At 39.5% G+C, this 16,636-nt stretch overlaps 1 protein-coding gene across 2 annotated transcripts in view; it reads left to right on the top strand.

Annotated features, from left to right (window-relative positions):
• Nucleotides 1–16,295, top strand: part of LOC119119674 (plexin-A1-like) — a 158,110-nt gene extending 141,815 nt beyond the window's left edge. For both annotated transcript variants that reach the window (XM_037246165.1, XM_037246164.1), the window contains exons 22-33: nucleotides 2,325–2,422; nucleotides 2,577–2,735; nucleotides 3,262–3,328; nucleotides 5,665–5,811; nucleotides 6,155–6,314; nucleotides 6,880–6,983; nucleotides 7,068–7,164; nucleotides 9,266–9,456; nucleotides 10,140–10,309; nucleotides 11,064–11,276; nucleotides 12,789–12,939; nucleotides 13,856–16,295. In XM_037246165.1, coding sequence (XP_037102060.1) covers nucleotides 2,325–2,422; nucleotides 2,577–2,735; nucleotides 3,262–3,328; nucleotides 5,665–5,811; nucleotides 6,155–6,314; nucleotides 6,880–6,983; nucleotides 7,068–7,164; nucleotides 9,266–9,456; nucleotides 10,140–10,309; nucleotides 11,064–11,276; nucleotides 12,789–12,939; nucleotides 13,856–13,951 — 1,653 coding nt within the window. In that variant the 3' untranslated portion in view covers nucleotides 13,952–16,295. The remainder of the gene's footprint in view (nucleotides 1–2,324; nucleotides 2,423–2,576; nucleotides 2,736–3,261; nucleotides 3,329–5,664; nucleotides 5,812–6,154; nucleotides 6,315–6,879; nucleotides 6,984–7,067; nucleotides 7,165–9,265; nucleotides 9,457–10,139; nucleotides 10,310–11,063; nucleotides 11,277–12,788; nucleotides 12,940–13,855) is intronic.
• The last annotated feature ends 341 nt before the right edge of the window (nucleotides 16,296–16,636 follow it).

The following is a 16,636-nucleotide window of genomic DNA, read 5'->3' as shown; positions in this document are numbered from 1 at the left end:
ACCAAAGAGACCAGCAGTGAGAGAGGAGGAGCCGGTGGTTGACAGACAGGCGTCTTTGGGGTGTTTAGTGTGTTGTGCCTGAGTGGTGACAGGTGCAGGCCAGAGGGACGATTGAGCGTGTCACCATCTCTGACACAAACACGTACAATCACGTTACGCCTCAATGCCTTTTCACTCCTTTTTGCTTTCCTTCATAGGAAGCTGGTGGGACTGTTGATGCGTTATCAAAATTCAACAGTTTTTTTCAGTCATGCCATTTCAGAAAAAAAGATTGCTCATTCCTCGCTTATATTTTTCAGCACATTAGAGTTGCCCGGCAGTCTTTTTTCTCTATTTTCTTGACCCTACTGTATTTACCACGGTGATTTACTCTCTCCCATCTCCCGTTTTCTGCATCTTCTGCTTCAACTCCAGCTACAGTATCTGCACATCTTACCCGCCTCAAAATATTCATAAATCTCTTCTTTGGTCTTTGCCTACTACCTGACAGCTCCATTTCCAGCATCCTTCCACCGATAAATCCAGTGTCCTTCCTCTGTAGAAACATGTCCTTCCTCTCTGTCCAAACCATCTCAATCTGACCTCTCTCGCTTTGTCTCCAAACTTTCCAGTCAGTGCTAACCCTCTGATGAGCTCATTCCCGATCCTGTCCATTCTCATCCCAAGAGAATCTCCGCATCCTCACTTCTGCCACCTCCGGCTCTGGCTCCCGTCTTCTGCCCATTGCTACTCTTTCCAGACCATGCGACATGGCTGGTCTCACTGCCATCCTTTAAAACCTTTCCTTTCACTTTAGCTGGTGCTCTTCTGTCACGCTTGACACTTTCCTCCACCCGCTCCCTTCTGCCTATACTCTCGTCTTTGCCTGTCTTCCACACTGTAATTTACTTTGAAACGATGATCCCAATTATATATTTTATATGATAGTGCTCTAGAGCCCAAGAGTGTTCAGGAATAAAAAAATGTCCACAGAAACGGACACAGTCTTTTGCAAGCTTGCATTTTTTTCAAATTTTGAAAAATCATCTTTGAGACTTTCCAAATGGTTGTTTTACATTTGCAAGCCCTTGACATTTATTCTGTCTTGTTTCTATGATGTCATTGTGTACAATCTTACCTTTTAACAGGGAATTTTACAAATAGGTTTTGTTATATCGTTTATTAAAATGCGATATGAGTCTGCTATAAAAACAGTTACTATATTTCTGAGTCCCCTCTATCTTGATTCTCTGTTGCTGTAATCAATACGTTTCCAAAAGTGACTGTCGGCAGGCTTCTGGTTTAATTGATTAGCTGCTTGTTTGTTGCTTTGGCATGCGCCCGGCACCTTGTGAGTGCATTTCTCTGTGTTTTGAATTATCTGTGTGGTCAAAATTGTGCAGGTACAGATATAGCTCGGTTTCTACATGCATACATACTACATATATGATCAGGACACCAGCAGTGTTTCAAAGTCGAAAGTCAGTCTGCTTTATTCCCACTCTATTTAACATCTACAAAATCTCACGGCACACCACCAATAAAAGCTCACAAGATTTCTGAAATCTGTTCCTGTTTAGTTGAACTCAAAGCTTTTCTGTTGGCTGAATGCCAATAGGTGGTTAATTGCATCTTCTGCTATCTAGTAGAAGAGAATGTAATTGTTCTCAATAAATGAACAATGATACATTAGTTGGACCACAGAGTATATTGACACTAATTTTCAGACCAAATGACTGAAATGAGATGTTTGGACATCACTACCCTACAGAAAATTCATTGATGCAGGGGATGTTGAAGTTGGGTTGCTCAAGGCCGCTGAGCAGGTAAATTGGCATTTCTCCAGCAACTAGTCTTGAGTTGAAGCTTACTGTCAGCGTGTGTTCAGGTTTCTCGACACTGGTGACAACCATTCTTTTCTTGACAATTTTCTAACAGGAGCCATCCACCCTGTGATGCCAGAAAGGCAATTATGTCAAATTGTCTGCTAAAATCATTTATCTGGTAGAGAAAAAAAACCAGCAGCACAGCAAGAGATTCACCATCACTGTGTTTGGGGAAAAAAATCAAAAGTGGTTTCTCTCTGTTCATTGCTCATTGCTCTTCTTCTTTTGAATTGTCTTTGCACGCGTTTATGCATAATGTTATTCATTGACTGACACAAGTCAAACATTTAGATTTTATTACTTAATGAGTTAACAGTCAAACATTTAATTTGGTTTGTTTGTTGTTTTCAAAAGTCTTTGAGAAAGGACAGAAATGACAGAAAGGTCTGTGTGGTCTGGTTGCTCATCTCTTCAATGATTCCTGTAATGAATCAGCTTCTCTCTCTTTTTTTTCTTCAGGTCCAGGCAAATGTTGAAAAGGCTCTGACTTTATTTGGCCAGCTGCTCACAAAGAAGCACTTCCTGTTGACATTCATAAGAACGCTGGAAGCACAGAGGTCTGTTTACTTGTTTTACTTGTTATTCATCCAGTATTTTAGTTGAGTGTAATGGTGAGTTAAATAGAAGATTGTTGAGGATGTTGTACTAGCATGACAGCCAAAATCTAAATATTTGTATATTAAATTATCAACACTCACACTGTATTTCCAGGTCGTTTTCGATGCGGGACCGAGGGAATGTGGCGTCCTTGATCATGACTGCCCTGCAGGGCGAAATGGAGTACGCCACAGGAGTCCTGAAGCAGCTTTTGTCTGACCTGATTGACAGAAACCTGGAGAGTAAAAACCATCCCAAGCTGCTTCTCAGGAGGTGAGCAAAAAGACAAACAGAAGCTCCATCAACTGGATAGATCGTGAAGCTGGAAGATTGTGAGAATAAAGGAGAAAATTGAAAATGTCCCTGAGTAAGGTTCAGCCAAGCAAAAAAACGGATTTCCTGATTACAGAAGATCTACATCAGATCTAGATGTAGATGTAGATCTATTTCTACATCTACATCTAGCTATATGAGCTATATCTTGATGTAGATCTATATCTACACCTAGATATACGTAGATCTATCTATAGATATAGATCTAACTATAGCTATGGATCTAGATATACATAGAGTGTTTGTATCTAGATGTATGTAGATCTATATCTACATCTAGACATAGATCTATCTGTAGATGTAGATATAGATAGAGCGTTTGTCATGGCAGTAAACTTCATTTCTTCTTTTCACAGCCCTCCAAAAATAATATAGAAACGTCTTGTGTAATGCAAACATGCTTACTGTTAGTGACAGCTGAGGTATTTATTTTTACTTTGTCTAATATGTTTGTTTTGTTTGCCAGAACGGAGTCTGTTGCCGAAAAAATGCTGACCAACTGGTTTACATTCCTTCTGTATAAATTCCTCAAGGTAAGGCCAACAACTTTTTACTTTTTTTGCAGGATTACAGATTGAAATTGTTGTACTTTCACTTTATTTTCACTCTAATTTCACTCCTATAGCTTAAAGGCCACCATCTGTTGCCGACATATTTTGGTCCTTAAAACATTCTCAAATAATTTCTGTTATGTTGTGCCCAGCGTCAGATGTGGCTCGATGATTCTACAGTGCCAATCAATATGTTCACACTAAGCTTTTCAGTCTCTATTTTAGTAGGAATTTAAGTGTCTTCATGTTTTACTTTAATCCTATCACATTATTATGCATAGATGCCTATTCAGCAAAAACAAGTCTGTGTCTTTTATGTGGGGAAAAACACATCAAATTGCCTCAAGTTGAATGAGATAGATTATTAAAAAATTTTTTTAATGTACGTAAACTGTGAAGTGTGACCAAAATGATATAAATCGGTGATGGTATTGCTGCCGCTGGTTGTTAGCAACATGAGGGAACTTCTTTCATGCTCGCATTTGATAGAGCTGCCACCATCATTATACCACTAAATTGTAAATGTCAGCGTACAACGTAATGAGGGCAGTATGTGCAGCAAAGGCAAATCATGTGGCGAGTCATGGAAGTGTAGGGAGGCAAAAGCTGAAAGGACAACATAACAGTGATATGTGGTTCTTCTTGTTACCAGCTGCAGTCATAATTAGCTCAGATGCTAATGAGGTTCTTTAAGCACATGACAGGAGGTAGTTTGGGAGATGAAAGATTATTGGCCAAAGAGCAAGAAAGGAAGAGACAGACAGGTTTTCATGTCCATCGTAGCTGGAGAACAGAAGGAGGCTTGACAATTAGGATGTCTTTTTGAAACTTGCTTTTGCACTAGGGCACAGTCACAAAGCTATACTCATAAAATTGTTCAAAGGGCCTTAGAAGAATGAAATATTAAGAGTTAGATCAATCAAATTTTGATTGTTTGCCACTAGCTGTAACTTAATTTCTATAGAGGTTTTCTTCTTCTTTATCAATGTACCAGCACTTGGAACTTTCTTTGACCCCATGATGGCATACGTAACGGTTGCACTCATTAAACAAGCATGCAACACTTCCATAACACTTCCCATGAATGCGGAAGAGACGCTGACTTCACAAAACACTCAATAAACCTGTGTATGTGTATGGAACAATTTGTGTGGTGCTAATCTCCAGGTGGCCAAATCAGACAGGTAGGCCACGAAATTTGTTACGGACCATTTTCAACTGTACAGAAGCTGGGTCGAAATGTTGTTATAGAAAATACACAGAGTATATAAACTGAGGCAATCAATATTGGAAAGTTATCCAGAATGTATGTTAGGATTCTAGGTCAGAACTGTCAAGAGGATTCGTTACATATAAAATAAGGTTCATGCTGTGACCATGAATGATCATGACATGTCCTCTCCTTTCATGTCCTTCCTGCATGTTTTAATAATGACAGAGTCGATGCGCAATTTTCTATCATTAAAAGAAAGTGTGACTCACCTCAGATATTGAAATGATGGGGAAAAACAATGTTTTCTCTTTAAGATCATGCTTACTGTATACTATATCTTTAGTTGTACAAATCTGGTACTTAAAATCATGTCAGCGCAAGTAATGATGGATAGCAAGCATCACAGTTAATTGCTGTTGAAATGAGTATAGTGTATAGTTTTTTTGCTAACTTCATTTGCTTTGTTCTTGCAAGTTAAAAGTTTGATTGAGCCTAGGTGAGAACAAAAGGAAGACAGGAAAATAGAGCACTTTTGTTCACAGTGCACACAGATGAGATGCGAAAAACGCTGTTTTGTTTGGATGTCACAGGCTTTTTCAAAGGCTCTTTAAATAGTCTCATCACTCATAACTGCACACTAATAAAATGTAAAACAAATTCTAATGTGTGCCTTCACAGAATGGTCACACATTTAGACCCTAATTAAAATGACAAATCTGACTGTGGCGTTATTCACAGCCATTAGGTCTTAACCAATGTCATGCTAATAGAGCTTCAATAGGCAGTGTGAAATAGAAAGAGGTTTGATGTAACTTCAAGTCTTGGAAGGTTAAAACTCCTTTAAGTCACGTAATGCTTCCACAAGACCGTTTTGTACTACACATGTAAAAAATTAAGTTTCGAGCTTCTGTAAACAGTTCGTGGTAATTGAAAGCAGATTTTTATTACGCTAGCAATGTAAAAGTCAAAGGTCAAATAATTTATAATTCAATGTGAAGTGAACTGAAGGTTGCTTTCCTTGCAAACTGTCTTTTTTCCTGACTATTGCTTTTGCAAGTTTAATTACGCTGTATATTCTCTTTATCTGTGTTCTCCCCTTGACCAGGAGTGTGCAGGCGAGCCTCTTTTCATGCTTCACTGTGCCATCAAGCAACAGATGGAGAAAGGACCGATAGACGCCATCACAGGAGAGGCTCGTTATTCTCTTAGCGAGGACAAGCTCATCAGGCAACAGATTGACTACAAAACGTTGGTCAGTAAACTTAATGTGCCTGTGTATTTTGGGCTTGAAACACCACCATTGCGGTTTCATCGGCGTAAAAGTTAACAAATCAACAAACATGGGAAGAATAATTTCTTTATTTCACCAGTCATACATTACATCATTACAGTGGGATCATTTGTCTCGTGTAATCTTGAGGGGTTCGTATGGTCCGAAAATGTTATCAAATGCTAAATTATGTGATTTATGGTTGCCTTGGCAACCAAAACGTTATCTGTCTCCCCCTCAAATCAAACTAACATTTACATGATTTTGAAGCTATTATTTTATGCATCTTGTGACTGTTTCCCCCTTCCTTTGTTTCATCTGCCAGACGTTGCACTGTGTAAACCCAGAGAACGAGAACGCTTCTGAGGTGACCGTTAAGTGTTTAAATTGTGACACGGTCACTCAGGTCAAAGAGAAGCTGCTCGATGCCGTCTATAAGGGCAGCCCCTACTCTCTCAGGCCCAAGGCTTCGGATATGGACTTGGGTAAGACAAAAGAGCAAATTATGTACCTATTAAATACACAAGATGTCCAGTGCTGATTGTTTTTATCAAAAGGTTCCCAAAGGTGAGGCTCCGGATTTGCAATAATGTGAAATCCAAGCAAGAAAATTGTTTTCTCTCTAATCTAATATCGTAGCTTGGCCAAAGTGTTTTGATAATGCTTACTTACAGGGACACACGTTTCCCTTTGGATATAATAATGTAATAATTGAAATATTGCAGCCGTCAGAACCAATATAAAGTGTTATATTATATCTTTCCATTGCACAGCCTTTGTATATTTTTTGTGTATACCGGAAATGTTTAGTCGTCTGTTGATATGCTTTAATGTACTTAAGAAAGCAGTCATTCATTACATTTTAAATTTGAAGGGAACTTTAAATGATGTCCCCCATGCGCCATTATGACATCATCGGCCTTGCAATGCAACCCACACTCTCTGTAATTGTTTTGCAAGAGTAGATTTGAAAGTCGTTGTCACAAAACTTGACAAAGAAACCTTGTTCTAACTCCATATTTTCTTCCATTTCTATTGAAAAATCTGAAGAATGGCGTCAAGGCCGCATGGCCCGAATTATTCTACAGGATGAGGACGTCACAACAAAAATAGACAATGACTGGAAAAGACTCAACACTCTGGCTCACTATCAGGTACATAAGCATAAAAATTGGCACAAAATGCAGCTTTGCTCATGGAGGAGTAATAACATTTTGGTGGTTCCATTTAATGTGTAGGTTACAGATGGCTCAGTGATCGCACTGGTGCCAAAGCAGAACTCAGCCTATAACATCTCCAACTCATCCACCTTCAGCAAGAGCCTCAGCAGATACGGTACTCGCCTTCTTATTGACTTGATCCCCATCTCTGCCTCCAACTCATCTCTCTTGGGCTGCCTCTATTTATGATGGCTGCAATCATAGCCTCCATTCTTCTTTTTCCTCTCAATGGCAATCCTTTTCATCCAGCGCCATCACCTCAGGCCAAGGCTGTTTAATGGCTATTTCCAAGCAGTCTGTAATGAAAGGCATAAAAGAAGACAGCTGACAAAAAAAGTGAGGGCGAGTGGGGATGAGTGGCAGTGATGGACAGAAGCTCCACATCAGAATGGTGTAAAAATGAAAAGACAGATAAAGGGAGTGATTACTCTTACGATAAAATACAAGGATAGTTAAGTGTAGTAGCTATTAGAACCTGGTCTCACGCCCAAATTCCTGCTGATGTTCATGTTGAAATTGACAATATCCGAAACAATTCATATTGTTTGCACGCACACACACCCCCACAGAGAAAGCATCCTATAGATAAATAGAGTATATACTAGCACATGATACGGTGAGTGCCCACTTATCACAATCAGTCTACTGAGCTCAAAAGTACGACGGCAGGCAGCTACCAATGATCAGTAAGCTGGTGGCTAGCTCCTGCTCGTTTAAAATGTCAAAACCTTGTACTTTTTATTTTGAACTGGCTTACTTTAGCCAGAATCCCGCTGCGTAACGGGGACCAAAGACTGCAGATCTGTTACTGAGCTTACTAGTGTCGTTCAAAATAAATCCTTTGCACTGGCGGGAATCAGCGGCATCCTAAAGCTAAGCTAACTAGTTGATGAGCCCTTCTGTCTGAGGCAAATGCTTTTCATTTTTTTGCTGTGTGTGACAACATGAGACAGGCTAACGACGGAGGCGTTGCTACACTGCTGAGGGCTTCATTGAGCTTACTGCTGAAGAGTTGATTTAAAGCTCATTTGTTGGTTAACAAACTATTCACATACACGTGCATCCACTTCCGGGTGAAGGGCATGAATTCATGCTCAGCCTTATGATCCTTTATGCTCCAACACGTTGCTGTGCCTTACATTTTTTACCGCGCCTATGTAAATACTCATCATTGTGCCAAGCAGTTAAATTTGAAGCACTTTAAATCCACTGAAAGCAAATTTTGGGGACAGTTGTGATAGCATGACTGAGAGCTCCACTTTGTGCTGTAATCATTTTAGAAAGCTGTGAGAAAAATAGGTCATTATCCATTTTCATAATTTAATATTTTATCTCATTAGGGGTGAGGTCGATGATGGTGTGTGAATAAGGGCAAGATTGTTTTTCTCATCTACCAACCAACTCATCAGAATGACCTCCATAGTAGAAGTATGAACCATTCATGCAAATAATCAAGATCAATATGTCCTACTATTTGGACTTTTTTAATTACTCCTGTATTTCAGAATGTGGTAACCAAGAGTTCACTTTGAGTCACAAATTAAATAATAACTATAAGACAAAACTGTTGGAAATATTTCCTCAAGAGTAGGGTTATAATTTGCTTATGTCTTACTATTTCATGGTGATGCTGTGGAATGGTTTACTTCATGTTCTGAGTGTGCATGACAGATAAATATGATGGCTTTGGAATTAAAGTCAGAAAGAACAACAGACACCACTCCAGCAAGCATCTATCTCTTTTTGAGCTTGTGCCCTATTACACCCCACCCGCATCCCTCTAACATACATTACTCTCTCATCTCCAGCATCCCCATTCATCTATCCCCATCCTTTTTGTCCGATATAGGATCAGCAGCATCCTCTGCAGATCGTCATCTCTCCCGTGTGCACTTCACCTCTCCATTTCCGTCTCCCTCGCTATCTTTCTAAACAGAACAGTCGCAGATGCACATCTCCTTGCTTAGCACTAATCAACTTTGACACTCTTACCATGAATAATAAAACACACACAGAGGACAGACAATGAAGGAGGGAGAGTGCCATACTATAAAAAGAAGATGAAATGAAACCACTATGCTTTCTGGGTGGAGTTCAAGATACCCATCAGGGAATGGTTATCTATTCTCTTTAAAACCTTTATGCATAATGTGCAAAGTAGAAGATTGAACTGGAATGAATGAAAGGTCCCTTTGTACTTGCATGTGTGGTTCTAGAGAGCATGTTGAGAACAGCTAGTAGTCCAGACAGCCTTCGATCCCGAACACCCATGATCACCCCTGACCTGGAGAGTGGAACTAAATTGTGGCATCTGGTAAAGAACCACGACCATTCGGACCAAAGGGAGGGCGACCGGGGAAGCAAGATGGTGTCTGAGATCTACCTGACCAGGCTCTTGGCTACTAAAGTAAGCGACAGCAGAGCAAATGCAAAGTACACTTGGTTTTGGTTCTGTTAAAACCTCTGGTGCAGTTCATTAGCTCAAATGTAAGTATGGGATTTGGCATAGCTGTGGAAAAGGGAGCCTTATGATGATGCGATGCACAGTCATTGATCTGTAATCTTAAAGTTCATTCAAATCAACACATATCCTATTCGTATCTGGTTGTCATCCACAAATACATACAGCTTGATCTGAGAATATCCAATTACCATAACCGATTGGGAACAAATTGGGCACCACGTGATTAAAAATGGACTCTGGAACCATGTTAAGCAAAAAAAATAATAATCAACCCAAGACAACACCAGAATGGTATCATGACCTGCCTCAGCTAGTTAACTGTTGAGGAAACATGTCTCTGAAGTCAGCAGGGAGCATAAAGCAGCTGTAATATCACATCCTCAAAATTATCGTCTTCTTGAAAGCATCATTTGCCAATGTCTTTTTGCTTGACTTTGTTTAATGCTCAGATCAAAGAGGGTGCAAAGAGGATGCTGCTTCCCAAAATTTCAGGAGATGTTATTTGTTGTAAAACAGATGATTTGATCATGCATGCAGGGCAATAAAAGTGGATGACATAGGCTCATCTCAGCTTAGTGCATTTTTTGGTTTTCATAGCTTATCAGCGTATTGACCTTCTTCTTCAGGGCACATTACAGAAGTTTGTAGATGACCTCTTTGAGACCATCTTCAGCACAGCCCACAGAGGCAGTGCTCTGCCGCTGGCCATCAAGTACATGTTTGACTTTTTGGATGAGCAGGCAGACAAACACTCCATCACAGACTACGATGTACGACACACCTGGAAAAGCAATTGGTAATTGTCAATTATTGTTTTGCTTTTTTGCATGTCCTATTTCTAATCTAATAGCTATCATGGATGTCAAGTGAAAGAATGTGGTACGAAAACAAAAGGAAATATTTTCTATAAATATCCAACACCAATAAATAGGAACGGCAATGAAAATTGCCATAAATGTGTTTTTGTTAGAGAATATTACGCATATGTTCGAGTGGAACTCTTCCAATATTTATTTGTTTCTTAAACATGTCTCGTTATGCACATTAGCTACAATACAGTCATATTAATCAACTTAATGATTACATGATGGTAAAAAAATATTCCCAACGGAATTAAATGTTGATTAATGAAGGCGAGGTATAGGACTACTTGGCAGGCGGCAGTAGAGGCGCTGTTGTTTCTGTCTCAACTTGTAGTTCAGTAATTCTCCACTTTTATCCACCAAGCACCACTTAAAACAATACTGAACTCTCCAAGTGCCACCATCATGATCAGCATTAAGTGGCCGAAAGTGTTGTTACAGACCTGAAAAGTATTGAATATTTTTGTAAGCCACTGGAATATTTATGCGCAGAACATGAACACTGCATAAATATAGGATCATATACAAAATAATTAAATAATAATTTCTTTAAAATGTATTGAACATGAAAGTTAAATTTAAAAAAAACTTTCCTCAACACTTTGGGACGATGACATAAAAGCCAATAGATTGGGTCATTATTTCCATGTTAATGTTTCTTTGTTTGTCTTTCTCTTGCTTACGCAGCCTCCCTCTGAGGTTCTGGGTGAATGTGATCAAGAACCCCCAATTTGTGTTTGACATCCAAAAGAACAGCATCACGGACGCCTGTCTGTCTGTGGTGGCCCAGACCTTCATGGACTCCTGTTCAACATCTGAACACAAATTGGGAAAAGATTCACCATCCAACAAGCTCCTCTACGCTAAAGACATCCCCAACTACAAGAATTGGGTAGAGAGGTAAATCTTTAGTTGCATTCAGTCCAAGTGAGTATGAAAGCTGCAATATAAATTCATATGCCTCCTGGTGATCAAATGCTGTCTTAAATTTTGAGTGAAAGGTTGTTTGTGAGCTGTTGGGTGAGAGAAAAAATGGTCCTCAAAGAGATTGAAATTGTTTGTTTGTGGAAGTGCAAACAGGTAGCTTGAAGTCAGAGTACAAAGTCGGCGAGAATAGATGGCGAAAACATTTTCTGCTTTCTTGCATCTTTTCAAATCAGCATCTTGCCTCCCAGCTCATTAATATACAATATGCAAAAGGCCAATTCCCTCTGATTTTTTTTGTGATCCTCTTCATCAAGAGATGGAAACGACAAAGGTGATAGGATGATTTGAGGCAACCGTGACATTATTTACTGCTCACTGAAAACAGCCCCTGGTTCACCCTTCATCTTTTATTCAGCACCGAAATGTTACTCGGCGTCAGATAAGTTATGCACCACCGATGCTCGCTGTAGTTGCCTTTCATGGGTGAGTCTATTAATCTCTAAGTAGCTTTTCAAGGCTGCTTCCTCCTTAACTCCAGGCGAGACAGTGTGAAGTATTGTGCGGTTAAATTTTTTTTAGCACAACCAAGTCAATCTATGGCAGCTCAGTTAGCATGGTAACATTGATACTGTTCATAGTTAATAGGCAAATTACAAGACCATAAACACACAGCCAAGGCCTTTAGAGATGAGGTAAGACGTACTGGAGAGGGTTAATTCAGCTGCACTGTAGTTGAACTGCATTTCTATTGCTGCAGTTAACCTTCTACAATGTTGAAACGGTGATCCTGAAAACAGTTATTAGTTCCAACTCAATGTCTGAATGTTCAAATAAATGTATTTGTCATATTGACATGGAATTATTTCAAGCTCCCCATGACACTGAACAAGGTTGGATGGATGTTGCGCATGTGTTTAAAGCAAACCCACTTTGAGAAAGTGCAAGCAGTCACAGTTGAAGCAACTCATTTCCGTCAATTTACCAGTGAATAACAGGTCTTGTTAACAACAGGACTACACTGTCTTGTTATGAGGATAACATACTATGTGTGCTCGAGTTACAAAGAACTTGAGTTTGAGTACACAATGGTAGACACATTAATGGCCTGCCAATAATTTTTGGATTACCTGCAGCTTTAGGTTTTTCCCCCCATTGTATATTAGAAAACATGCACTAATAAAGCCTGAGAAAGTTACACTGGAGTCTCTGATTTCAATCTAACACAACTTCTTTGCCTCTTTTGCAACTTCAGCTCAAAATTTGGCCAGGGTTCCAATACCTTTAGACTTAATCTGATGTAAAATCCAATTAAGTTTGATAATTCCTTTTTGCCGTTGAAGCAGCCAAATTTGGGTTAGTGGTTTTGAAAACAATATTTTCCCCTATTGATCTGAAGATAATTTGTTGTTAATTTTCTTCCTTTCTTTTCTCTCAAGCAAAGTGAAACCAGATGACAATAATGACTGTGCTGATCCCATCCTCCAGGTATTACTCGGATATCTCTCGTATGCCAGCCATCAGCGATCAGGACATGAGTGCCTACCTAGCAGAGCAGTCCCGCCTGCACCTCAGCCAGTTCAACAGCATGTCTGCACTACACGAAATCTACTCTTACATCATCAAATACAAAGACGAGGTGAGGTTCCACTCTAGTATATTTGCAATTCATTCAACTACACGGGCAAACTCTCTTCATCACGACAGCCTTGGTAGCCTGTTAAAACAGCACTTCATTAAACCCGCACAGCTTCACATCACACATTTATCAGGTGAACAGTGTAATATGAAAACCCCCAAGGCTACATCTCACAATATTGTTTTGCAATCACAGATGGTCAAAATCATTTTTCCATGGTATATATATTTTTTAAAATGTTTCTCTCTTGTCCTCTGCTGATTATCACTGTGTCGTTTCTTCCCTCTCGCATGAGTCACCGCGATTCAAGCACTCGACTTTTACTTGCCTCTCGTGGCTCGTGACGGACAGCTATTTATATTCTCATCAACCTTTGATTTCCTCCACTTTATCACAGTTTTATGATGAGAAGTCTCCTTCCTTCCTTCCTCTCCATCCCCCTATTGAAATTACTGTAGCTGTGTTGGCTGCTTGCAGCTGGCTGCATTCAAACATTTGCTCCCCTTCATTACGGTCTATTATCAAGGCGAAGGTGGCTGTGCAAGTCCCACTTAAGATGCATTTTAAGAGCATGTTCCACACAATAACATGAATGTAGATGCAGAATGACGCATATGCATCCCAAATCACCCTTATTCATTACACAAGTTGTTAACATCAGTTTCCAAACATAATCATTCGCAGGGAGCTTTTTATAAGCATGAGCTCATGCCTGGGTTAAGGAAGATCAGTATGTTTTCTATATCTCTGGGCAAGTAGTGTTTATAAATGAAATTTAAAATGTGTCTAAAAATAAGTAGCCTTCTCACATGACGGACCCTTCTTCTGAGTCCAGTTCGGTAACGCTAAACTTGTATGTTTTCAGGACAAGCGTGCAGCAGGCAATAACAACAATAATATTTACTCTCTTCATCAGATCCTGTCAGCGTTACAGAAAGACGAGCAGTCGCGAAGACAGCGGCTACGTGGCAAGTTGGAGCAGGTCATCGACACCATGGCATTGGCTAGCTGAGGGTTAAAACGCTCACTCGGCCAGGCAAGAAGCCTTCCCGTAGACAGCTTTGCGCTCCCAGACATGTGAAAACTGAGCTTGGCAACATTTTGAACAACAAAAGACAGGCAAAGGAAACTACAAGCTCATGAAGAGACAGCAAAGGCTGGAATCATTTTGTTTCTTTTTTACTGAGCTGCAAACCAAGCCTGGAACAACCAAATTGAGCAGTTACTCGTAGAGGGCAGTGGTTGACTTCTCTAGACGCAATCAGGACTACGACCGAGGTGCAAATTCAACAGGCTCAAACTTGAAGACAAAAGGAACCAGGATACCTGATCCCAATTGGGGATTTTCCTTTCCTGTTGCCATTTTCCAGTGGGAGGTCATGCAGATCCAGTGTGACTCCTCATCAGGGTGGAGACTGAGGAGCTTTTGCTGTGGGAAAACTCTTCCTCTGGCAAACTCCAATACCTACCGACAAGGAGTCATTATAGTCAAACAGTTTTATTTTTAAATTTTAAAACTCTGCTTTTTGTCCAATGCCGCATTTGATTCCATCCCCACCAAACTGCCTCCTCTCCTTAGTGCTGTACGCCACTCGTGTTTCTGCTGAATTTGCACAACAAAGCTAAATCAAAAGAGAGCAAACGATATATGAACACATTTATAGCTATATAAATACAGACCTTGTTGTTTGAATTGACAGAGTTGTTTTGCATTTAATGTACAAATGATAGGTTTGACAGGATTTGATATTTCCAAGTGAACAAAAAAATAGCAAGGAAAAGTCGTTACGTGCCATGTTTTACTTTGAATGTTGTTCAGTGCAAAGAGACTTCTTTTCTTTAGATGAAATGTGTTATGAAATGTTGTCATGATAGTGAGACTTATAAAAATAGGTACTTGGAAAAATAGATATATAACTTGCAGAAACGTTCTATATTTCATCAGGTTTCCATCGAAATGCCAAACTTGGTATTTTTAGGATCCAATTTGTTTTACACATCCTGCATACGAGTCGACTCGCAGAAGGCCCCTCCCTTCCCCAGTCAGAATGTTGGCGGAATGACTTGGTTTCCCATTCTGCGACCGTCTAAACAAAATAGTGGTACGGCAAAAGGTGGATAAAACTCGCCTTGAACAGGCTGTGTCAAAGAGCTTTTTCATTTTGGTGCGCTTGTTTTCATAAAGCGGATTAGTGACAGGAATTTGGAGGGAATCCTGGCGGTCTTGGCCAAATCCTCCAAAACATTAGTGGTACATTTCAGTTCAGTTCCTTACATGCCTTTTATTGTGTTTCCATTGTAACCACCCGAAATTTCAGATCGTTTTAGTGGGCTGGGTGGAGCTATAAACGCTAAAACTGTGACTTGCAACAGACGCTGGAGTCCCAGTCGCATTTTAAAGTGTTGCACACTGTACTGTAAACCTTCCATGTTGCTAGTGTTGGATTTATTTATGTTTTTGTTCAATTAAAAGTTCATTTATTAACAGAAGCTGACGCCCAGTGTTGGAAACGCAAGCCTCATCAAAGTTTACTGAATCTGAACTGTACCGTGTTGGACTGAACTCAAGTGTACCACTTGGTAGACGTCTTATGGACCTCCCCTTTCTTTTATAACATTTGACCAAGTTTCATTGAAAAACAGACCTGTTTTGATGAGCTGAAAAGGTTAGAGAGCTGTGTAGTTTTTGTACTTTTATTCCAATCTGCAGTCAAAAAAAGGAACACTATGATTCCATTCTTAAAATGTGAATGTGCTTCGTGCTTTCTAAATTGTATTTGATTTTATTTATTTTTGTGAGGTTTGTTTTCAATGTACTGAAGGCCTTTCTTGCTTCATTTTGTGGTTTTATGAGGGTTAAAAAGAAAATGTCCTAATGAATTTTCTGCATGGGGCCACTTCTCTGTGGAATTTAGTGGGATTTAATTTGAGAGAAAAAAAAGAGAATTGTAATGATTAGAAACCTGTTACTTTAAAACCACTGTTACTTAAGATATCATATCAATTTCAAATCAAAATCTAGTGTTTTCAGTGCAGCATGTTCTTCATGACAATCATGTTGCTAACAATTGTCCAGTTCAAACTTTTGTCCTACTAAATTTTGCTGAGAACACAGCTGGTTGGTCTGGTTATGGAGGGGACGAGGCTACAAAAAAGATAAACGTGAAATAATTTATGTAAAAAAGGCCAATGTAAATCCTATGATTGTTTTGCTGAATAGAGCACAAGACCAGACTGCATAAACAACCACGTCTGATGAATTTTTGAACCAATGGAGAAATCCTCAGAATGTTTAACTTGATCAAAGGCACAGTTCTTAAAATGACTTTGAAGAAAATGAGAAATGCTGCAGTGGATTCTTGTTCTTATTTTATAATGTGTCTTTTTCCATCACAATGGCAAAGCAAAATAGAAGTTCTATAGAAAACAACTTTGTCAGATGTATCGGGAACCTTGAGCAAAGCGCTAGCCCAAAATGTGGCTTTTATTGTTCAAAATGTGTTTTTTAATAAGTATCAGAGTGACCTTGTCTCCTATTCAAGACACAACACTCTCAGAAGCTGAGGGGGAGGCGATATCTTGGCAAAAGTGCATTATTGGGAGATAGCTGCCTTTGAATTACATTGGTGATAATGCTTTAGCTATTCCGATACACAGTTACACATTAGGGTTACTGAAAACACAAACCGCTCCAAAC

This window comes from Syngnathus acus, chromosome 2, assembly GCF_901709675.1.
Source record: "Syngnathus acus chromosome 2, fSynAcu1.2, whole genome shotgun sequence".
Lineage (NCBI taxonomy): Eukaryota > Metazoa > Chordata > Actinopteri > Syngnathiformes > Syngnathidae > Syngnathus > Syngnathus acus.
The sequence above is the reverse complement of the archived record's forward strand: the minus strand, read 5'-3'. Positions and strand labels throughout refer to the sequence as shown.